The sequence below is a fragment of the Aquarana catesbeiana genome, linkage group LG02 (genome assembly GCF_042186555.1).
Source record: "Aquarana catesbeiana isolate 2022-GZ linkage group LG02, ASM4218655v1, whole genome shotgun sequence".
Lineage (NCBI taxonomy): Eukaryota > Metazoa > Chordata > Amphibia > Anura > Ranidae > Aquarana > Aquarana catesbeiana.
In genome coordinates, this window is record NC_133325.1 from 51,735,214 (window position 1) to 51,760,170 (window position 24,957).

At 44.7% G+C, this 24,957-nt stretch overlaps 1 protein-coding gene across 6 annotated transcripts in view; it reads left to right on the forward strand.

The window, feature by feature from the left end:
• LOC141126861 (uncharacterized) overlaps positions 1-24,957 on the forward strand; it is a 78,271-nt gene that overhangs the window by 32,652 nt on the left and 20,662 nt on the right. For 4 of the 6 annotated variants that reach the window (XM_073612876.1, XM_073612875.1, XM_073612874.1 and 1 more), the window contains exons 3-4: positions 7,406-7,526; positions 20,073-20,177. In XM_073612876.1, coding sequence (XP_073468977.1) covers positions 7,512-7,526; positions 20,073-20,177 — 120 coding nt within the window. In that variant the 5' untranslated portion in view covers positions 7,406-7,511. Of the gene's footprint in view, positions 1-2,850; positions 3,088-7,405; positions 7,527-20,072; positions 20,178-24,957 lie in introns of those variants that run through there. The other 2 variants (XM_073612871.1, XM_073612873.1) reach the window with 1 other exon arrangement.

The following is a 24,957-nucleotide window of genomic DNA, read 5'->3' on the forward strand; positions in this document are numbered from 1 at the left end:
TTTATAGGTCACATTAAAGGTGGAAAAAGTTCAGAAATTATTTATCTTTGTCTCATTTTTTTACATTGCAGAAACCTGACATTTTACCAGGGGTGTGTAGACTTTTTATTTCCACTGTATATAGCAATAAAAGTGATTTAAAAAAAATATATTTTTAAAGGGACAGTGTAAAAATTAAAAAAGTAATAAAATTTTTTTTTTAAAAAAGCGTCCCTGTGTGCTCATGTGTAGTAGTGAACGCATACCCAGGTCACGCTCACATATGTAAACAGTGTTTGCACCACACAGTGTTGTCAACCCCCCCGAAGTGAAATTTACTGGCAGAATGCCAAAATTTACAAACAGTGCCAATTTTTTACTGGCAAAAAATCATGACATTTACTGGCGGATCCACATTTTTTACTGGCACTGCAAAAAAAGTGCCTACAATTACTGTCTTTAGTGCTAAACAGTGAAAATATCAATATTTGAACTATAAACACATAGCTAGTGCTATTAGCAATGTGTTTAAGTTTAACAAAAGTCAAAAAACATATTTCTCAATTTACATGAAGGTTAGGTTACTATAACCCGGCCAGCACAGAGTTCCCCCTTACATCAGAGTCTGCAAGATGGTGACCAGAGACCACCTTCCGCAGAGTGAATACACTAAGGTAAGAGGGGTTACTAATATAGGGGGGAACCTTTATATCAGTGCCCCCTTACATTATTGTATTCACTCCACCCTTACATTAGTGACCCTTACATTAGTGACCCTTACATTAGTGACCCTTACATTAGGATTAGGAAAAGTCCTGCAAGCAGCATCTTTGGGGGCGGGTTGGGAGCGCTGTATTTAGCACTCCTAAAACTCCCTGCCCATTGAAATGAATAGGGAGCACTTCCAAAGTGCCTGAAAAGCGTTTCGGAAGCACCGCAACATGGGCATTTTTAACCCCTTCTGCGGCTGGAAAGCGACGCAAAAGCACTGCTTAACCGCTTGCCGACTGCCGCACACACATATACGTCGACAAAATGGCACAGACAGTCAAATGGGCGTACAGGTACCTTCCTTTAAATTTGCTGCATTTCGGTCACGCGTGCACCCGCCGCGGGAACGTGTCCACGGGTCCCGGGAACTTGATGTTTGCCGGCGGCCCGCGATTGCGGTGTAGAGAGAGAGAACGGGGCGATGCCTATGTAAACAAGGCATTTTGCCGTTCTGCCTTGTGTCATGACAGAGATCTACTGCTCCCTGTCATCAGGAGCTGTGATCTCTGTCATGTTGTAGTGAGCCCATCCCCCTACAGTTAGAATCACTCCCTAGGACACACGTAACCCTTTGATCGCCCCCTAGTGTTTAACTCCTTCCCTGCCAATGCCATTTACACAGTAATCAGCGCATTTTTATAGCACTGATCGCTGTATAAATGCCAATGGTCCCAAAATAGTGTCAAAAGTGTCCGATGTGTCCGCTATAATGTTGCAGTCACGATAAAAATCGCAGATCGTCGCCATTACTAGTAAAAAAAAAAAAATAATAACAAAAATTCCATAAATCTATCCCCTTGTTTGTAGACGCTATAACTTTTGCGCAAAGCAATCAATATACGCTTATTACGATTTTTTTTTTAGCCAAAAATATGTAGAAGTATACATATTGGCCTAAACTGAGGAAAAAAAATTAGCTTTTTTTTTTAAAAAAATTGGGATATTTATTACAGCAAAAAGTGCAAAATATTGTGTTTTTTTTTTTAAATTGTTGCTCTTTTTTTTGTTTATAGCACAAAAAATAAAAACCGCAGAGGTGATCAAATTCCACCAAAAGAAAGCTCTATTTGTGGGGAAAAAAGGATGTCATATTTATTTGGGTGCAACGTCGCACGACCGCGCAATCGTCAATTAAAGCGACGCAGTGCCGTATCGCAAACAATGGCCTGGTCATTGAGCAGCCAATTCTTCCGGGGCTGAAGCGGTTAAACATCGCTAAAGCCCCACTAAAACGAGCGGTGCTTTAGCGCTAATGCGGTTGCGGCCCCAGTGTGAAAGGGGTCTTACTCTAAACTGGTAATCTGTAAACATTTTTTAAAAGCGTCGCCTCTGGAGATTTTTTAAGTATCGTAGTTTGGTGCCATTCCACGCAATGCGCACGCAATTTTAAAGCATGACATGTTAGGTATCTATTTACTCAGCATAACATCATCTTTTATAATATACAAAAAAGTTGGGGTATATATTATGTTTTTTTTTTTTTTTAATTCATTAAAGTGTATTTGTTCCCAAAAAAAAAAATTGCGTTTGAAAAACTGCTGCACAAAAACTGTGACAAAAAAAAATATATATATATATATATATAAATATATATATATATATATATATATATATATATATATATATATATATATATATATATATAAAATGTTTGGGGGTTCTAAGTAAATATTTAGCAAAAAAAAAATGTTTTTTACATGTAAACAACAAATGTCAGAAAAAGCCTGTGTCAGCAAGTGGTTATAGTGCACTATCACAGGGCTATCATATTATTATTCATACTTTATTTTAATATTATATCATTTTATTAGATTGTAAGCTCTTCTGATCCTCTTGTGTTTTATTGTATTATAACTGTATTGTCTCCTTTTTATATTGTAAAGCGCTGCGTAAACTGTTGGCGCTATATAAATCCTGTATAATAATAATAATACTTTTATTACTAGCATTGGTCAGTGATACTGAGTGCTGACAACGTGCACACTGACATTCTATACAGAGAGACCAGGCCACACTACACTCGGGTCCTCCAAAGAAGGGCCGCTCTGGTCGTCCCCCGCACGTCTCTATGGTCGGGGCACGGCTTGCGATGCCAGTACCATAGAGTGTTAGGTGGGGAGGCGGTGCCCGGGCGCGGTGCATGCTGGGGAGGGTGTGTGAATCCTCCAGGCCGCGCACAGCACTGTGGAGCCGGTGGGCCGCTCTGTCAGGGAGGAAGGCGGGGAGGGTGACCCGATATAGGGCCACAATGCCGAATTTCTGCGCCGCCCCCAACTGCACCCGCAAGAGCACGCAGTCTGACCTGGCCTTCTTCCGCTTTCCCCGGGACCCAGACAGGTGAGGAATGGGGGGAGGGGAGGTCACCACCTCATGGGGGGCACATGAGGACAACCTGCATGATGCATGACTTCCAGTGTCCTGAATGTGGAGGGACGGGTGGTGGGTGCTGGATGGAGGCTGGTGGGTGTCCTCCTGGGTGCTGGCTGAGGGGGCAGAGGCTGGTGGGTGACCTGGCAGCGAAACAGATTCTGGTGAACATCCTGAGTGCTGAATAGAAGCTGGTGGGCATTCTGGGGGTAGGGAATGGTGGCTGGTGGACATCCTAAGTGCTGAACAACAGGCAGAGGTGGCATCTTGGGTGTAGGGTGGAGGTGGGTACGTGACTAGGGTGCTTAATGGCAGCTGATTGGCGTCCTGGGTGCAGTTCAACAGGACTTGCGGGCATCCTGGGTGCAGGCTGATAAAACTGGCAAATGTCCTGGGGGGCGAAACAGAGTCTGGCAGATATCCTGAGTGCTTTAACAGCAGCTCTCAGGCGTCCTGGATGCGGGGTGGAGGTTGGCGGGCGTCCTGGATGCGGGGTGGAGGTTGGCGGGCGTCCTGGATGCGGGGTGGAGGTTGGCAGGCGTCCTGGATGCGGGGTGGAGGTTGGCAGGCGTCCTGGATGCTGGGTGGAGGTTGGTGGTGTCCTGGATGCGGGGTGGTTGGCGGCAGGCGTCCTGGATGCGTTATGGAGGTTGGCAGGCGTCCTGGATTGGGGGGTGGAGGTTGGCGGGCGTCCTGGATGCGGGGTGGAGGTTGGCGGGCGTCCTGAATGCGGGGTGGAGGTTGGCGGGCGTCCTGGATTGGGGGGTGGAGGTTGGCGGGCGTCCTGGATGCGGGGTGGAGTTTGGCGGGCGTCCTGGATGCGGGGTGGAGTTTGGCGGGCGTCCTGGATGCGGGGTGGAGTTTGGCGGGCGTCCTGGATGCGGGGTGGAGTTTGGCGGGCGCCCTGGATGCGGGGTGGAGTTTGGCGGGCGCCCTGGATGCGGGGTGGAGTTTGGCGGGCGCCCTGGATTGCTGGGTGGAGTTTGTCGGGCGCCCTGGATTGCTGGGTGGAGTTTGTCGGGCGCCCTGGATTGCTGGGTGGAGTTTGTCGGTGCGCCCTGGATTGCTGGGTGGAGTTTGGCGGTGCGCCCTGGATTGCTGGGTGGAGTTTGGCGGTGCGCCCTGGATTGCTGGGTGGAGTTTGGCGGTGCGCCCTGGATTGCTGGGTGGAGTTTGTCGGGCGCCCTGGATTGCTGGGTGGAGTTTGTCGGGCGCCCTGGATTGCTGGGTGGAGTTTGTCGGGCGCCCTGGATTGCTGGGTGGAGTTTGTCGGGCGCCCTGGATTGCTGGGTGGAGTTTGTCGGGCGCCCTGGATTGCTGGGTGGAGTTTGTCGGGCGCCCTGGATTGCTGGGTGGAGTTTGTCGGGCGCCCTGGATTGCTGGGTGGAGTTTGTCGGGCGCCCTGGATTGCTGGGTGGAGTTTGTCGGGCGCCCTGGATTGCTGGGTGGAGTTTGTCGGGCCGCCCTGGATGCGGGGTGGAGTTTGGCGGGCCGCCCTGGATGCGGGGTGGAGTTTGTCGGGCGCCCTGGATTGCTGGGTGGAGTTTGGCGGTGCGCCCTGGATTGCTGGGTGGAGTTTGTCGGGCGCCCTGGATTGCTGGGTGGAGTTTGTCGGGCGCCCTGGATTGCTGGGTGGAGTTTGTCGGGCGCCCTGGATTGCTGGGTGGAGTTTGTCGGGCGCCCTGGATTGCTGGGTGGAGTTTGGCGGTGCGCCCTGGATTGCTGGGTGGAGTTTGGCGGTGCGCCCTGGATTGCTGGGTGGAGTTTGGCGGTGCGCCCTGGATTGCTGGGTGGAGTTTGGCGGTGCGCCCTGGATTGCTGGGTGGAGTTTGTCGGGCGCCCTGGATTGCTGGGTGGAGTTTGTCGGGCGCCCTGGATTGCTGGGTGGAGTTTGTCGGGCGCCCTGGATTGCTGGGTGGAGTTTGTCGGGCGCCCTGGATTGCTGGGTGGAGTTTGTCGGGCGCCCTGGATTGCTGGGTGGAGTTTGTCGGGCGCCCTGGATTGCTGGGTGGAGTTTGTCGGGCGCCCTGGATGCGGGGTGGAGTTTGGCGGGCCGCCCTGGATGCGGGGTGGAGTTTGGCGGGCCGCCCTGGATGCGGGGTGGAGTTTGGCGGGCCGCCCTGGATGCGGGGTGGAGTTTGGCGGGCCGCCCTGGATGCGGGGTGGAGTTTGGCGGGCCGCCCTGGATGCGGGGTGGAGTTTGGCGGGCCGCCCTGGATGCGGGGTGGAGGCTGATGGAACTGGCAAATGTCCTGGGGGGCGGAACAGAGTCTGGCAGATATCCTGAGTGCTTTAACAGCAGCTCTCAGGCGTACTGGGTGCAGGGTGGAGGCTGGCAGGATCTTGTGTGAGGGATGGAGGCTGGGATCCTAAATGCAGGCTGGTGGGTATGCTGAGTGCTTATCAGCAGCTGAGGGGCTGTGTGGGTGCGGGGTGGAGGTGGACATGTGACCAGGGTTCTGTATGGCAGCTGGTTTAAATAATTATATAGATCCACCAATGGGGGCTGTGGGTTGCCAATTCCAAAGCTAGTATGAAAGAGCAAATACCCCCCAAAGGTAAGTATTAGGGACTTTGTAAGCAACAATGGAAAGGATATAAACAAAAATTGTATAAATTATATTTATTTATTTATAGAAGATATAAAATTATTCAGGTGCAAACATCACCAAGGATAGAATTGATAAAAACAAGTTACAATAGTAAATTGTTAGTGCGTGGTAATTGTGGATATTCAGCCCAACGCGTTTCAGGACACTTGTGGGGTCCTTTCATCAGGGGCGTTCAAGGCAAAGTGAGACTACCATAGCACATTCTAAAAACAAAAAGCAGAACAATAATAATAAAAAACAAACAGACAAAAATAAATAACAGAGTATGCCCATCATGGAGAAGGGCCAAGAGACGGGAGCGTCGTTGAGACCGAGATTGAGAGATCACCTACCGATTGGATAAACTTGATATTGCATACACCTCCAGAAAGTGTGCCAACTGGTGTCGTACGGCCGTGGAATCACAGCAGATGCCGTGGAGCAGTGTGAGATGAAGGTGACTACTTAGCTACGAATAACCAAGAATTTACATGGTGAAATGCAAGTTGGTTCAAGACCCAAGTGGGGCAAATAGCATTGATGGAAGCAGAAACACTCTAACTCTAGCGATTTACTGTTGTAACTTGTTGTTTTTATCAATTCTATCCTTGGTGATGTTTGCACCTGAATAATTTTATATCTTCTATAAATAAGTATCATTTATACTATTTTTGTTTATATCCTTTCCCTTGTTGCTTACAAAGTCCCTAACACTTAACTTTGGGGGGTGTTTGCTATCGTATGGCAGCTGGTGGGCATTCTGGATGCAGGACGAAGGCTGGTGGACATCCTGTGTGTTGAACAGCAGTTTGCCGATGTCCTGGGTGCGGGATGGAGGCTGGTAGATTGTCACAGGCTGATGGAGCTGGCAGGCGCCCTGGGTGGAGGCTGGCAGGCGCCCTGGCTGGTGGACAGCGGCTGGCGGACACCCCAAGTGCAAAATGGCAGCTGGGGGGCATCTTGGGTATGGGGTAGCAGTTGGTGGATGTCCTGGGTGCAGGATGGAGCCACAAAAACACCAACGCGTTTCAGCCTTAAGTACAAATGGCTGAAATGCGTTGGTGTTTTTGTGGCCATTTGTCACCTTTTGTATAATGAAGATGCATGCATTTCTAAGCTGATCCAGTGGCGCTCGCCTTTTCCCTTTTTTCTGGTTGCTTATGGAGGCTGTATGGAGAGCTCTTCAGGCTGAGTGCCCTATGTTTCAAGTGGACGTTTTCTATCGGGTGGTAGCAGCTCATTCACATCTGTTGCTGAACGGCAGCTGGCGGGCGTCCTGGGTGTTAAACAGCAACTCGCAACTGCCAGGCCCGGCAGGTTTTCCCGGGTGTGGGGTGGAGGTTGGCAGGCATCGTGGATGCAAGGCGATGGGGCTGGTGTGTGTCCTGGGTGCGGGACAGAAGCTGGCATCCCATTTTGAACGTCAGCTTGTGGGCACCCTGGGTGTGGAACGGAGGCTGGTGGGGATGCATGCAGGTCAATGTGACTTGTAGCCACCTTGTGTGGGGCAGTGGAGTTGGTGGGCATCCTGAATGTACTGAATAAAGGAGGTGTGGGTAGTAAATCTGGTAGAGGTGACTGTTGGGGAGTTTTCTGTGATGTCCCCCAACGGACATACATATTGTGTTTTTCTATGTGCTGCACGCGTTTCGTCACTTTCTCTTAGTCTAATGTCACTGTCTTCCATGTGACTTTAGGTGCCAAAAGTGGGTTGAGAACTGCCGCCGGTCTGATTTAGAGGATAAAACCCCCGATCAGCTCAACAAGCACTACAGACTATGTGCTCAGCACTTTGAAGACTCCATGATCTGCCGCAGTGTAAGTACATGGACAGGATTATTATTCTTCTAACCTGTATAGCTCAGGGCTTGTTCTTATCATATGCACTGTCATCCATTCCTACTCCATGTTTCCACCCCTAATAAAATACTTGGGCATGAGCAGATCTATTGCTTTCAGTAGAATCTAATATAAAGTATGAAAAGGCACTAGCAGCCTATATCAAACAATATACATCCTAGTGAATGGTGCTTTATACATCAATGTATTTGTAACATAAAAAAACAACAGAATAATATGCACAAAATCTGTAAAGTGCTTCGGTAAAAAAGTGCAATGGTGCTCCAAAACAAGTGAGGTGACTCTCCCTTCGGTGGCCCCACTCACCAGAAATATTATATCCTGAGCTTCGCAGTCTGGGATCAAAAAAGCAGTGATGATCTAGATCTAATGATCTAGCGATATGCAGGATGGTTCCTCAGCACACTCTTCCAAGAAGATATTTATGACAGGAAGGATATACCACACTCAATAGTTGGGGAAACAGAGAAAGAACTCCTAGTGAAATATCGCTTAACATGAGTTATCAAGCGCATTAAATGCGCTACTTGCAGGATATCTGGTAAAGACAGGCATCGGTGAAAAAAACATCCGAGTTTGCTGCTGATGTGTGGCGGAAATTGCGCACTGGTTAGCATGAACCAGAAATACTTTGATGAGTTTCGCCCCTCCTCCAGGGCGTCATCAAAGGACATCACTTCGGTTCATTACAATCCATTCATACCCGAGGGAAGATCTCTCCTCCCTCTGGGGAGACAAAGTGACCAATCACAATCAGTGTGAAAAAAAAAACTAACGTACTCCTCTTGCATCATTTCCTGTTGCCAAATAAAATCTTTAATATAAACAGAAGCCCAAACAGACAAAATCGGCTATAAAACTACAATACAACATATTGCGATAGACATAAGCAAAAGATTTCCAATAACTGATAACAATTGTGAAAAATATAAAAATTAAATGAAAATAAAAATTCAGTAGAATCTGTTCCCACCGATGCAGGATATCAGTGTGTGGGAAATGCGCGCTACATTTCAGGTTCATTGACATACGCTTTGCCACTTAGGACAAATGACAAAGACTGAGAAACCACTGCTCCCCCACAGAGAGGGCTGCACCTCTGCAGAGAAAGCACTGCTTTCCCCGCAGAGAGGGCTGCACCTCTACAGGGAACCCACTGCTCCCCCACAGGGAAGGCTGCACCTCTACAGAGAAAGCACTGCTTTCCCCAGCAGAGAGGGCTGCACCTCTACAGAGAAAGCACTGCTTTCCCCAGCAGAGAGGGCTGCACCTCTACAGAGAAAGCACTGCTTTCCCCCGCAGAGAGGGCTGCACCTCTACAGGGAACCCACTGCTCCCCCACAGGGAAGGCTGCACCTCTACAGAGAAAGCACTGCTTTCCCCCGCAGAGAGGGCTGCACCTCTACAGAGAAAGCACTGCTTCCTCCCACAGAGAGGGCTGCTCCTCTGCAGAGAAAGCGCTGCTTCCTCCCACAGAGAGGGCTGCACCTCTACAGAGAAAGCGCTGCTTCCTCCCACAGAGAGGGCTGCACCTCTACAGAGAAAGTGCTGCTTCCTCCCACAGAGAGGGCTGCACCTCTACAGAGAAAGCGCTGCTTCCTCCCACAGAGAGGGCTACACCTCTATAGAGAAAGCGCTGCTTCCTCCCACAGAGAGGGCTGCACCTCTACAGAGAAAGTGCTGCTTCCTCCCACAGAGAGGGCTGCACCTCTACAGAGAAACCACTGCTTCCCCGCAGAGAGGCTGCACCTCTACAGGGAATCCACTGCTTCCCAGTTTTGCACATCAGGCCATATTCTCATCATCCTTGTTTAAGCCCCACTCATGTGTAATCTGGTAGGCACATGTATACCTAGTAGTATTGCTTAGCTTCTGGAAGCAGCAGTCTCCCTACACCAGTCATAGAGGCTTTCTATTCCCAATTTCCTGTTCAGGGGAGCAAACGCATATGGCTGCTCCATCTTCAACAGCATGACGGGTTCCCTCATCACTAAGGTAGTCTCAGTGGCTGTTTTGCTGGCATCATAACATCAGTGTTGAAGGGGTTCTAATCTTTCCCTACTTTATCAAAAAAAAAAGGGGGGTCTGTGCAAACATTTTGAAGCAAAACTAAAGGGAGTGCTGCACCAGAGGAAGAGAAGGAATATGGGTAAGAACGGAGAGGGTAGAGGCTGCACTGGAGGGATAGGAGAAGGAATGTTGGTAAGAATGGAGTGGTTGGGGTTGCACCCAAGGAATATTAAAAGGAAAGTCAGTAAGAACGGAGAGGGTAAGGGCTGCACCTGAGGGAGAGGAGAAGAAATCTCAGTAAGAATGGAGAGAAGAAATTTCAGTAAGAATGGAGAGAAGTAATTTCAGTAAGAAAGGATAGGGTAGAAGCTGCTCACAGGAAGAGAAGGAATGTCAGTAAGAATGGAATGGGTAGGGTTTGCATTGGAGGGTGCATTGTTGCAGTGAACTGGCTGACTAGCCATTAGGGGTTGTTACCCTGAAGATACTGTGCCTGGTGCAAATTTGCGATTAAAGTGTAACTAAAAAACACCTGTCCCCCCACATATGTAACAGAGTAAAATCATATGTCCCAATGATCATCTGCGCACATCTGTACATGATCATCTGCGTACATATGTCCGTGATCATACAAACCAATTATTATACACTTGATGGGATTTTTTTTTTTTACCAAAGACATGTAGCAAAATACATTTTGGCTTCAATTTTTGACAAAATTAGATTCTATTGGATTTCTTTTAAAACCAAAATTATAAAATGTGTTTTTTTTTTTTTTTTTTTTAAATTTCCGCTCTTTTTTTTTCGCTTATCGCTAAAAATAGAAAACACCACCAAAAGAAAGCTCTATTTGTGTGAACAAAATGATAAAAATTTAATTTGGGTACAGTGTTGTATGACCGATAATTCTTATTGAAAATGCAAGAGCACTGAAAGCTGAAAATTGGCCTGGGAAGGAAAGGGGCGAAAGTGCCCAGTATTGAAGTAGTTAAAGATATAGTCTACCATTTGGGGAAAAATCAATAAATGCACTGACAGTGATAAAATAAAACCAAATTTTTTTTAAATTGTTTTTTTTTATTTCAGGCGTGCAAAACATTGCAATCGCTATCAGTGTGTCGCAGCTGCAATGCGCAGGCTCTTGCAGTGCATAGTCACTTCCCCAGGTTCTTACGGAAGTACAAATCTTCTGTTACTGCTGGTTCACACAGGGGCGACTTGTCAGGTGACCTAGTCGCCTGACAAGTCGCCTCCCGTTCTGTACAATGGAACCATTCTAATAGGAGCGACGCAAGTCGCTCCGACTTAGAAAAAGGTTCCTGTACTTCTTTTGGGGTGACTTGAGGCGACTTGCATAGACTTCTATACAGAAGTCGTTTTGCAAGTCGCCGTGGATGTCGTGTGCAGGTCGCCTCGGTGAGGCGACCTGAAAGTCGTGCCGCCCCTAGTGTGAACCGAGCCTTATGGAGCAGGTGGAAGTAGTGAATGAATTACAGGTGTGGTGATGTCGCCACCTTGGTGCGCTCTGATGACTGCCTCTTCTGCAGTGGGCAGATGTGGCGTGTAGAATGTTCATTCACAGACTCCTGGGAATGGATTATACAACTTTGTGGGTGAAGCCACGTACGTCTGGGTTCAGTTAGACCAGTAGTCATCAACCCTGTCCTCAGGGCCCACTAACAGGCCAGGTTTTATGTATTACCTTGGGGAGATGCAGACTAGAATACTGCAATCACTGAGCAGCAAATGATATCACCTGTGATGTATTTCAGTTTATCTTGCAAACCTGGCCTGTTAGTGGACCCTGAGGACAGGGTTGATGACCACTGAGTTAAAAAAAAAAAAAAAGGACATGCACCCTGTGATGATTCAGGTAGGTAGGTGGGGGGGGGGGGTTGGGTTAATACAACCATGCTACATTAAAGCCCCTAAATATGGGTGTCAAATGCATTCTGGTCCAAAAAATGTCCTGAGCCTTTTAAAACAAACCCATTACTTTTGCCTTGTATGGGCTGCAGTACAGGTTCACTTTAATGTTTATTACTGTCGCCGCATGTGGTTGACAGGTTCTCTTATTGAGTTTTTCGGAGATGTAATGTTCTCATTTCACAGACCATTCCAAAAGTCTCATCTTCCCGAGATAATCCCCTATAGATTGCGAGGCCAGGCTTCCTCTGGTTTTCTCTCCCGGGCTGTCCAGATTCCATCTTTGAAGATGTATCATTTGAAAGGAATCAATGAATTGGGCATTTTTCATTTAGGTCATCGGGAGTCAACATGAGAGGAACAGGACATCTGCTCTTCTTCTTTTAATTTAAGGAAATAATACATCTTTTGTTTCAATTAATAATTGTAGGGATCATCAGCAGACACTTCTCATTAACATCATTGAGGCCAAATGTATCCTCCGTGACTGCTTGATTGATTGACACATCGGGGGGAGGTCAGCAGTGATCTGGAGCAGATGTCTCCTAGCTTATTGCCTTGATGCTTCCAGATCCATATGTTGGCACTGGATTCATGTAAAGACAAATGTGGCAGTTTATTAATACCACGGGGTAATTGTTGTAGTGGTTTAATTGAGAATTCCAGAGTACACTTTGCTTTATTTAAACAGACCTGCCAGAATACAATTTATTCCTTTCTAGCAAGAAAAAAACAGAGATGTTTAAAATGCTCTGTGGAAAAATGAATGTGTTGATCCCAGAATGATGTCCAAGTGCAGTCCGCTTCAGCCCCGGAAGGATTTACCCCCTTCATGACCAGGCCGTTTTTTTTTGCGATATGGCACTACATAGTAGGTGAGGTCGAAAAAAGACACAAGTCCATCAAGTCCAACCTATGTGAGCGATTATATGTCAGTATTACTTTGTTACTTTAACTGACAATTGCGCGGTTGTGCGACGCTGTACACAAATAAAATTTATGTCCTTTTTCTCCCACAAATAAAGCTTTCTTTTAGTGGTATTTGATCACCTCTACGGTTTTTATTTTTTGCGCTAGAAACAAAAATAGACTGATAATTTTGGGGGGAAAAAAAACAATATTTTTTACTTCCTGCTATAATACATATCCAAAAAAATATATATAATAAAAAAAACAAATGTACTTATCAATTTAGGCCAATATGTATTCTACATATTTTTTAGGGCTGAAACAACTAATCGATTAATCGACAACTAATCGATTATGAAATTAATCGATTACTATTTTCATAATCGATTAATCGGCCAGTAACATAATGGGGTTAAAAATAATAAAATTAGCTCTTTATAGTACAAAAAAGAGCAAATAATCGCTATACTTCAATGGAGAAGCTGCAGAAAAGCATGTAATGCGTTTTTGCAGCAATTTGTATTTTTTAATCTGCCCAACAACAAATTGGCCAAAAAACTGTTTCTCTTCTAATAGTGTATACAGTATATCTCCTCTAATAGTGTATATACAGTATATCTCTGTCTGTTATTCTCAGAGTGGATTCAATATTTTGCTCCCTAACCATATAGTTGGTTGTTTATATTTACCACTGCATAGAGATATTTAAGAATAAATTGCTTTTTTTTTTAAACTTTAAATATTAACTAAATAAACACCACACTTTTTTTTTTAAGGTTATTAACCGATTAATCGAAACAATAATCGAGCAACTAATCGATTATGAAAATAATCGTTAGTTGCAGCCCTAATATTTTTGGTAAAAAAAAACGCAATAGGCGTATATTGATTGGTTAGCACAAAATTTATAGTGTCTACAAAATTGGGGATATATTTATGGACTTAAAATTTTTTTTTTTTTTTTATTGTTTTTACTTGTAATGTCGGCGATCTGGGATTTTTAGTGGGACTGTGACATTGCTGTGGACAAATCTGATCCCAAGTGACACTTTTTGGGGACCAGTGACACCAATACAGTGATCAGAGCTAATAAAAAAATGCACTGATTACCGTATAAATGACACTGGCAGGGAAGGGGTTAACGACATGGCCGATCAAATGGTTAACTGTGTTCCCTCAGCATGTTTCTAACTGTGTTGGGGAAGTGCTGACAGGGACAACACAGAGATCGCTGTTCCCGATTACGAGGAACAGCAGATCTTCATGTTGTCCTCTGTCGGAACGGGGATCTGCCTTGTTTACATAGGCAGATCCCCAACCTACCTCCTCTGTACCGCGATTGCAGGAGGCCGGCGGACATCGGGTCCTCCTATGTGCAGCGGGCGCGTGCGCCGTCACTACCTATTGCATGAAATGATGTACGGGTACATAGTTTCGCGCAATAGAGCTGTTCTGCTGCAGTATATATGGGGTGGGTGGTCTATAAGTGATTTAAAGCCTAACTCCAGGTTTGATTTAACGTCCTCCCCTTGTGTTTTAAAAAAAAAAAAAAAAATGTTTTTTTGGGTTTTGTACATCAGCCACTTCCCGTCCGGGCCAACTCTGACACTTCGCTCCTGCATGTAAAAAATCATCTTTTTTTTTTCTAGAATATTATTCCGAACCCCCAAACATATATTTATATATTTTAGCAGAGACCTTAGGGAATAAAATGGTGGTCGTTGCAACTTTTTATGTCACACGGTTTTTGCGCAGCAATATTTCAAACCGCTTTTTTTGATTTTTCTTTTTTTTTTAAACAGTTTCATGAATTTAAAAAAAAAACAGTAAAGTTATCCCAATTTTTTTTGTATAATGTGAATTTTTTGTATAATGTGAAAGATGATGTTCTGCTGAGTAAATAGGTACCTAACATGTCACACTTTTAAAATTGCACACGTTCATGGAATAGTGCCAAACTTTGACACTTAAAAATCTCGATAAGCGGCGCTTTAAATTTCTTTACAGGTTACATGTTTAGAGTTACAGAGGAAGTCTTGGGCTGGAATTATTGCTCTCACTCTAACGTTCGCAGTGATACCTCACATGTGGGATTTGAACGTCGTTTACATATGTGGGCGCGGCATACGTATGCGTTTTCTTCTGTGTGCAAGCTCGCGGGGACGGGGGCGCTTTAATTTTATTTTTGTTTTATTTAAATTTTTGTATTTTTACACTTTCCCCTTTTTTTTTTTTTTTTTTTAATTTTTTTTGATCACTTTTATTCCTATTACAAAGTATGTACACATCTCTTGTAATAGTAATGGTGTGTGATTGGTCCTCCGTTGTGGAGAGATGTGAGGTCTATAAGACCCCACATCTCTCCTCTGGGCAGGAAAGGCTGGGAGCTGAGATCAAAAACATATCTGGATGGTGCCTGTAGCTGCAGGCATCATTTAGATATCCCCCCTCAAAGTCCATGACTTCATACGATGTACCTTGGACGTGAGGTGGTTAAACACATACAGCATCAGAGCTGCACGATTCTGGCCAAAATGAGAATCACAATTTTTTTGCTTAGAATAAAAAGATCACCATTCTCTCACGATTCTCGCGGCGTAAAATCTTTCACGTTATACAAAAAAAAAAAAAAAATGGGCTAACTTTACTGGTTAGATATATATTTTTTTAAATTCATTAAAGTAATTTTTTCCAAAAAAATTGCATTTGAAAGACCACTGCGCAAATACAGTGTGACATATAATATTGCAACAACCACAATTTTATTCTCTAGGGTGTCTACTAAAAAAATATATATGTTTGGGGGTTCTAAGTACCGTATTTATCGGCGTATAACACGCACTTCTTTCCCCTTAAAATAAGGGGAAAATCGTGGGTGCATGTTATACGCCGATCCCCGCTATTTTGTGATCTGTCGGAGCGATCGCCGCCGACATTCACATAGCTTGTATTTTTAAACATGGCGCCGCGGAGTTCGGAGGGACTCGTCGGCGCTCGTTCAGCTGAACGAGCTCCGCCGAGGACACAGTGACTGGGCGGAGCCGAGATACACATAGCCGAGGGTTCTCGGCTTTTCTCGGCGCTGTTCACAGTCACGCCCAGTCCCGCCATTGGACCTATGTCCATCATAGGGACTGGGCGTGACTGTGAACGGCGCCGAGAATAGCCGAGAACCCTCGGCTATGTGTATCTCGGCTCCGCCCAGTCACTGTGTCCTCGGCGGAGCTCGTTCAGCTGAACGAGCGCCGCCGAGTCCCTCCGAACTCCGCGGCGCCATGTTTAAAAATACAAACTAAACGTTTGTATGTCGGCGGTGACAAGGCTGCACTGGGGACAAGGCTGCAGATGAACACTGATGAGGCTGCATTGATGGGCATTTAAATGTAAGTTTTTTTCCTTAAACTTCCCTCCTAAAAGTTTTTTCCTTAAAATTCCCTCCTAAACTTGGGGTGCGTGTTATACGCCGGCGCGTGTTATACGCCGATAAATACGGTAATTTTCTAACAAAAAAAAAAAAAAAAAAAAAATTATTTTAACTTGAAACCAACAAATGTCAGAAAAAGGTTTAGTGTTTACGTGGTTAAACTTTTTTTCACTTGCACACAAAGTCTATTCCGTTGACAAATTGTTACAATGTTTATATTAAAGTTCAACTGATAAAGAATGTTTTGTTTCTTGGCAGACTGCCCAGTTTTTCTCTTCCTTTCTTTTGAGTGCTTCAGAAGAGCAGAGAGAATTCTTTGCATAGAAAGAATTGTGAAACACTTTAGTCAAGGTCGTGATAACGACTCTTGACGATTAATTGTGCAGCTCTATACAGCATACAATTAAAGTGATTATAAAGTCTCGTTTTTTTTCCTATAAAAATAACAAACCTGGTATACTTGCCTCCTCTGTTGCAGTGGATTTGCACAGAGCAGCCCCGATCCCCCTCTTCTGTGCTCCTGGCCCCTCCCTCCTGTTCAGTGCCTCCACAGCAAGCAGCTTGCTATGGGGGCACCCGAGCTGAGTCACAGCTCCCTTTGTCCATTCAGACTTGGAGCCCTCCCCCTCTCTCCCCTGATTGGCTAGCTGACCTTGACAGCAGCGGCAGCCAATGGTGCCACTGCTGTGTCTTTGCCAATCAGGAGGGAGAATCTCGGATGACTGAGACGCTCGTTGACATCGAGGGACCTCAGGTAAGTATGAGGGGGGCTGTGGCACACAGAAGGCTTTATATCTTGATAAATAGAATGCATGAAAGTGGACCTTCAGTAATTTTTTCATCTTTCCATCTCTTAAATCTTCTGCCCTCGTTGTTTTAACTTTGGATAGTAAAACATTTTTTTTCTGCCAGTAAATACCTTATACAGCGCACTTCCTGTTTCTTGTCTGGTAAAAAACCTAGGCTTATGACATCATGTACAGGCTCTCTCTCTCTCTCTCTCTCTTGAGAATTTGCCAGGAAGGGTGGGGGGTGAGTTATAAGAGGGGTAATGAGAGCTGCAGAGCTGGAGGTGTGCCTCTGTGCAAATCCAGGAAGTGAACAGGCAGCAGCTTCAGCTGCCCACAGTTAAAATGGCTGCAGCCAGACTCCGTGGAGGGAGATTTCTGCAGCATGTTTGGCAAGTACAGAATCGCAGAATATATAAAATAATATGCAAAGTGGTTGGAGGGAAGCTTCAGAATGGCAAAGATGTTTTTATTACAAATTATTTGAGCAGACTACAGTTCCTCTTTAAGATTAAAAAAAAACTTCTTACTTTACAACCCTTTTAAAACTTTGCACCTGAATAGGTTGTTACAATTCCAATGTTGCATCATATATAGTTTTGAGTTTGTCAATGCGAGGTAATGCAGCTTATCGCATCTTCTCTGTGTTCTAGTTTCTATTATTAAACATACAAAGTATGATAGAATAAACTTTTCTTCATATGAGTGTAGTATATTTACTTTTTTATCTTTAAAAAAAAAAAAATCCTTAGGAACTACTGCCAATAACAAGGCTTGCATAGGAGGGTTTGGAGTTGCGTACTAAGAACACATATTTGGTTTGACTTAGAACATTATAAAGTTAACATCAGTATATACTCCTAGGTTTTGACTTTATTTTTATTGGAATGGTTGTGTAATAAGGGCCCAGGTGTGGATCGCAAGCAATATTTTTTACTTTTTGCTATAATAAATATCCCCAAATAATATATGAAAAAACAAAACAAATTTCTTTCTCAGTTTAGGCCGATTTATGTATTCCTCTACATATTTTTGGTAAAAAAAATCGCATTAAGCGTATATTGATTGGTTTGCGCAAAAGTTAGAGTCTACAAAATAGGGGATAGATTTATGGCATTTTTATTATTTTTTTTTTATTAGTAATGGCGCCGATCTGCAACTTTTTTTTTTTTTTTTTTAAATCGTGACTGTGACATTATGGCGGACACGTCAGACACTTTTGACACTATTTTGGGAGCATTGTCCTTTATACAGCGATCAGTGTTATAAAAATGCACTGATTACTGTATAACTGACAGGGAAGGGGTTAAACACTAGGGGGCAATCAAGGGGTTAAGTGTGTCCTAGGGAGTGATTCCAACTGGGGGGGGGGGGTTGGGCTACCACTGGCATGACAGCAATCACAGCTCCTGATGACACGGAGCAGTAGATCCCTGTCATGTCACTAGGTAGAACAGGGAAATGCCTTGTTTACATAGATATCCCCCCCGTTCTAGCTCTCCACACCGCAATCTCGGGCCGCCTGCGAACATCGAGTTCCCGGGGCACGCTCCTGCGGCACGTGCGCCCGATAGGTGGCAAATTTAAAGGGACGTGCAGGTACGCCCATTTGCCTGCCTGTGCCTTTCTGCCGACGTACATCTGCGTGCGGAGGTCGGCAAGCAGTTAAAGTGTATTTCCAGTCAAATACTAAGGAATCCTAAACTTACTCCCACCCTTATTTTGAAGCTGGCCACGGATGGCTAACACAAAGGGTATATCAGGGGAATGCAGCTGCTGCCCCCAATTTGAGATCCGTGTGGGTGGCACGGCCCAGAATACAGACCGTGTGCTGAGGAAATAATTTGTTTGGACCAGCTTGCTCCTATTTAAAGTTAAATCAAAGCCAGCTTTAAAGTGGGCCTAAATTCAGAACGCAAAAGCTTGCTGTCATATAGAGAATATCTAAATATGTTAATTGTTCCTAAGCAGTACCCTGAAAGACTTGCAATTTTTGTCTTGAATTCATCCTAAAATAGCAAGTGTACTTCCTGTGCCTAGGGGGCATTCCTGTTCTGTAGCCTCATAGCTCTATATCTGCAGTGTGAGATCTAAGACGCTCCTGCCTGTGACTACTTGTCTCCTAAGGTTTGGTGTTGTCAATCTAGTAGCTTGCTGTTCTCTTTGCTGGAAAGAAAGCTGTAAAGGACCTGCAGTACAAGCATTTCTTCTTTTTTTTTTTTTTTTTTTTTTTTTTTTTCTGCTTCATTCATTTTGTGGACCTGTCTGGCTGACTCAAGAGCGTATGGAACAAGGCATGCAAAGCATGAAAAGGCGGGGGTGGGGGGGTTTGGGAGAGAGATCCATTGCAGGAAGCCTACAGGCACTAGTGATTAGTCTCTTGGGGGTTTATTTACTAAAGCTAGAGAGGGCAAAATTAGGCTGGCCATACATGGTCGAATTTCAAAAGAATTTTCTTTTGAAAACCAGAAAATTTGTGCGTTTTGTGATCTGATGATGCCACCATTGATTTCGAAATTCGGCCAACCAAGCCTTCAATTCCTGGCTGGGAATCTTCCCCCCCCCCCCCCCCCCCCCCCCCCCCCCAGGAATTTTTCTTTTCTTGCAAATGCGCATTTCTTTTTCGATTACATTTCTCGCACGATTTTCCCATCATTGATTCGAAAATCGCTCGATTTTCAAAAAATTTCCAACATGTCCGATTTCTCAAACTTAAATTGCTGCACAAAAATCGGCTGTTGCTGCAGCCCACTAATAGTGCGAAATACGAACGAAAATTCTTAGATAAGATTTTCGAAAGAAAATTCTTTCAAAATTTGACCCATATATGGGCCTGCCTTAGTCACAGTTCTGCAGAGAAACCAATCCGCTTTCAGATTTTATTGCCAAAGCTTAATTAAACAAGCTGAGATTAGAAGCTGATTGGTTTCTCTGCAGAATTGTCACTAATTTTGCCCTCTCTAGCTTTACTGCCGGTTCACACAGGGGCGACTTGTCAGGCGACCTAGCCACCTGACAAGTCGCCTCCCGTTCTGTACTACGGAACCGTTCTAATAAGAGCGACGCAAGTCGCTCCGACTTAGAAAAAGGTTCCTGTACTACTTTGGGGGCGACTTGCATAGACTTCTATACAGAAGTCGTTTTGCAAGTCGCCGTGGAAGTCGTGTGCAGGTCGCCTCGGTGAGGCGACCTGCAAGTCGTGCCGCCCCTGTGTGAACCGGGGCTCAGTAAATAAATCCCTTGGCCTCTGCTTGTCATCTTTTGGGTTCAGTTTCTACAATACAGATCCCTTTTTAGGTCATCTGTGTACACGGTTTGGCACTCGGGGTTTGAACTGCCTGAATCCAGAGTGATAACTGTTTTCTCTTTTTGTCGGTATATATTCAGCTGCATATGAAGTGTAATTGTCTTTGGGCAATGTGCTGATATTCATATGTTTCTCTTCAGAGCCCATACAGGACGGTACTGCGAGATAATGCCATCCCAACGATTTTTGATCTGACAAGTCATCTGGGAAACCCAGGGAGACAAAGAAAGAGGATAAAAGAACTGGTGGGTATTTTGTTTTCATTGTCCCACTACAAGTTTGATTTTTAGAAGTGCTCTGTGGCAGAATCAAGGTTTGTACGAATGGAAAGGCTGAATGGCTCTGCAGCTAATGGCTAGAAATGAGCTTGGGGGGTCCTCCAAACTAATCTGTAGCTGAACTCCAAACCTGCGCTCCTCTTCTTCTTTTTTTTCATTCTTGCCCTGCAGCTCATGTAGACAGAGGCGTGTTGCAGGGTGGTATAATGACCTCGCCCCACAGTTCACGAAGTAAATAAGAGTGCAGGTTTGTAGTTCAGCTATACAGAAGAGCTTCTCTGTCATACTAGTAGTTAGTTGCAATGGAGTGTCTGCAGTGATGGGTGCCTTTTTTTTAATTTATTTTTTTACATCTTTAACCACTTCAGCCCCGGAAGATTTTATCCCCTTCCTGACCAAAGCACTTTTTACAATTTGGCACTGCGTCACTTTAACTGACAATTGCGCGGTCATGCAATGCTGTACCCAAACGAAACATGCGTCTTCTTTTTTTTTTTTTTCCCCACAAAGAGCTTTCTTTTGGTGGTATTTGATCACCTCCTGCGGTTTTTATTTTTTGCGCTATAAACAAAAAAAGAGAGTCAATTTTGTAAAGAAATTTTTACGTTTTGCTATAATAAATATCCTCTTTTTTTTTTTTTTTTTTTTTTTAACATTTTTCTTCATCAGTTTAAGCCAATATATATTCTTCTACATATTTTTGGTAAAAAAATCGCAATAGCGTATATTGATTGGTTTGTGCAAAAGTTATAGAGTCTACAAACTATGGGAAAGATTTATGGCATTTTTATTATTTTTTGTATTTTCTGTTTTTTTTTTTATTAGTAATGGCGGTGATCTGTAATTTTTAGCGGTATTGCGACAGACAGATTTGACACATTTTTGGGACCATTGACATTTATACAGCGATCAGTGCTATAAATATGCACCGATTACTGTGTAAATGTCACTGGTAGGGAAGGGGTTAACACTAGGGGGTGATCAAGGGGTTAAATGTGTGTTCCCTGTATGTGTTCTAACTGTATGGGGATAGGACTGACTGGGTGAGGAGACATATTGTTGTTCCTACTTAGTAGGAACAAACAATATAGCTCCTCTCCTCTCCCGTGCTGGCTCAAATGCATGCGACTGCGCGTGGCCGGCGGCGATCGCGTCCGCCAGCCACGTGCATTTCGTCCCCTGCTGTGCGTCGGCGCGCCCTCTGGCAGCTCTTAAAGGTGACCCCGTATGGGGTTTCATGTAGCGGTGCCATTGTGCCGCAGTATAAGTACGTGAGCCGGTCAGGAACCGGTTAAAGGCTAAGTTCACCTTTTTGTTAACCCTTTTTTTTTTTTTCTTATTCTAAATTCCATCTCCCCTATGTACCAATATAACATGTACTTCTTTTGCAAAAATAAAACAGTTTTCCATTTATTCTACACACAGTTACCTCACTCTCTTCATGGCTTTTTAAAAACGCTTATCCGTTACTTCTGCCTTACTTCCTGGTCAGTCTATAGGTCATGACACAGGAAGGAGTTTACCAGCTGACCTCATTAGCACACACCATGCATCATCCAACCTGCTACCTACCCGCCTATTTCCAGCTGCATGTTTTTTAAATGACATTAATCAGTGATTGCACTTACTTCACTGTCCTCATGGATCTTTGTACAATCAGGTTGTATAGTGTATGGCCATCTTTATCTCATTAGCACACTCTGCATCATCTAACCTCAGCTGGTCAACTCCTTCCTGTGTCATGACCTAAAGTCTGACCAGGAAGTTAGCAGAAGTAATGGATAAGTGTTTTTTAAACAGCCATGAAGAGAGTGAGGTAAGTGTGTGTAGAATAAATGGAAAGCTGTTTTTTATTTTTGTAAAAGAAGTACATTAATGCTATATCGGTACATAGGGGAGCTGAAATTTAAAAGGAAAAAAAGGTGAACTTTGCCCTTTTAAAGCGTTTGAACCCCCCCCCCCAAAAAAAATGATCCTGTTCATTTAAAGCATGTTATACAGCACAGTGCCTGTGCTGTGTCATTTGGCCCCCTGTAATACCTGTCTGATCCTGCCAGTTTCTACCCTGCCCCTGTACGCTGATTCCGATATATAAGAGCTGCTGAGCTCTGACACCGAAGTCAGTACGTGTCTCCATCATCCACAACCCTGCTTTTTGTCTCCTGTGTCCTCTCCTCCATCCTCTACCCCCTCCCCTCTCTGAGTGTCCCCTCGCTGCTGTCAGTCAGTGCCTGTGATGAGGGAGCAGGGGGCGGGGGCCCAGCCGCACTGTCTGTGTCTATAGACTCAGGCAACACGGCTGTCCTGTGGTGGCGCCCTGAAGGGAGGAGGAGCAGCCAGGAGTTCAAACGGGGGACCCAAGAAAAGGGGGATTTGGGCCACACTGTGCAATTCTATTGCATACAGCAGGTGAGTATAACATGCTTTTTTTATTTAAAAAAGGCTGCCATTTACTAATTCCGTTTACTATTACAATTGCAAGATTTGGCTACAGTGTTTACAATGTGCAGGGAACTCTTTTCCAATATCCTTATAGGAGAGAATTAGATTTATGCCTTCACAATGTTAAAGTGAAGCTCCACCCAAAAGGGGAAGCTCTGCTTGTTCGCACCTTACCCCTTCTTATTTGCACCTTTTTGCTCTGAAAAAGTTTTGTCATGATATGTGTATGATAATTGCAAAAATACCTGTTTATCCTGACAGAATGCACTTTAAAGCTTTACCCCAGGAATAATTCTTGAAACATACTCTTGAAGTAGGCCTCCCTGTCCTGCAAGGGTATATGCTCATTAAGGCTGGGGGTAGAGAAATATGCCTTAATAGTTTTTTTTTTACTCACTCTGGTTCTTCCTCTGATGCTCTGGATTGTGGGCAAGCCTTAGCTGTCCTCGTGTACAGTTGATCCGGAAAGTATTCACAGCGCTTCACCACTTCTTCCACATTTTTTATGTTACAGCCTTATTTCAAAATGGATTAAATTCATTATTTTCTCAAAATTCTACACACAATACCCCATAATGACAACATGAAAAGTTTGTTTGAAATCCTTTGCAAATTTATATAAAAAAAAAAAATTCACATGTACATAAGTATTCACAGCCTTTGCCATGACACTCGAAATTGAGCTCAGGTGCATCTTGTTTCCACTGATCAATCAAGTTGGAAAGACATCTCAATGATGGATTCCACCTGTGGTAAATTCAGTTGATTGGACATGATTTGGAAAGGCACACACCTGTCTATATAAGGTCTCACACTTAACAGTGCATGTCAGCACAAACCCAGCCGTGAAGTCCAGGGAATTGTCTGTAGACCTCTGAGACAGAATTGTATGGAGGCACAGATCTGGGGAAGGGTACAAAAACCATTTCTGCAGCCTTAACCGGTTCAACACAGGGCAATTTCACCCCCTTCCTTCCCAGGCCAAATTTTAGTTTTCAGCGCTGTCGCACTTTGAACGTCAATTGCGCGGTCGTGCGACGTTGTACCCAAAAAAAATTGATGTCCTTTTTTCACCACAAATAGAGCTTTCTGTTATTGGTATTTGATCGCCTCTGCGGTTTTTATTTTTTGCGCTATAAACAAAAGAAGAGCGACAATTTTGAAAAAAACACAATATTTTTTACTTTTTGCTATAATAAATATCCCAATTTTTTTTTTAAAAAACAAATTTTTTCCTCAGTTTTGGCCGATACGTATTCTTCTACATATTTTTGGTTAAAAAAAAATCGCAATAAGCGTATAGTGATTGGTTTGCGCAAAAGTTATAGCGTCTACAAAATAGGGGATAGATTTATGGCATTTTTAAAAAAAAAAAAAAATTATTTATTTTTTTAGCGGCGATCGCGATTTTTTTTTCTTGATTGCGACATTATGGCGGACACATCGGACACTTTTGACACATTTTTGGGACCGTTCACATTTATACAGCGATCAATGCTATACAATTGCATTGATTACTGTGTAAATGTGACAGGCAGTGAAGGGGTTAACCACTAGGGGGCGGGGAGGGGTTAATGTGTTACCTAGGGAATGATTCTAACTGAAGGGGGAGGGGACACACTAGGGGAGGAGACCGATCTGTGTTCCTCCGTTCTGGGAACACAGATCGCTCTCCTCAGAGCTGACAGGCTGTGGATCTGTGTGTTTACACACACAGATCCACATGCCGGCCCGGTTAACGGGCAATCGCGGGTGCCCGGCGGACATCGCGGCCGCCGGGCACACGCACCGGGTCCCGAGGAACGCGGCGGCGCGCGCGCGCCCCCTAGGCGGCCGGGAATCCCAGGACGTCATATGACGTCCACCCAGGATGGGAGATCCCATCTGGGGACGTCATATGACTATGGGCGGGTAGGGAAGTGGTTAAAGGTCCCAATGAGCACAGTGGCCTCCATAATTCATAAATGGAAGAAGTTTGGAACCACCAGGACTCTTCCTAGAGCGGGCCGCCTGGCCAAACTGAGCGTTCAGGGGAAAAGGGCCTTAGGGAGGTGACCAAGAACCTGATGGTCACTCTGACACAGCTCCAGTGTTTCTCTGTGGAGAATGGAGAACCTTCCAGAAGAACAACCATCTCTGCAGCACTCCACCAATCAGGCCTGTATGGTAGAGTGGCCAGACGGAAGCCACTCCTCTAGTAAAAGGTACATGAACAGCACGCTTGGAGTTTGCCAAAAGCCACCCGAAGGACTCTGACCATGAGAAACAAAATTCTCTGGTCTGAGGAAACAAAGATTGAACTCTT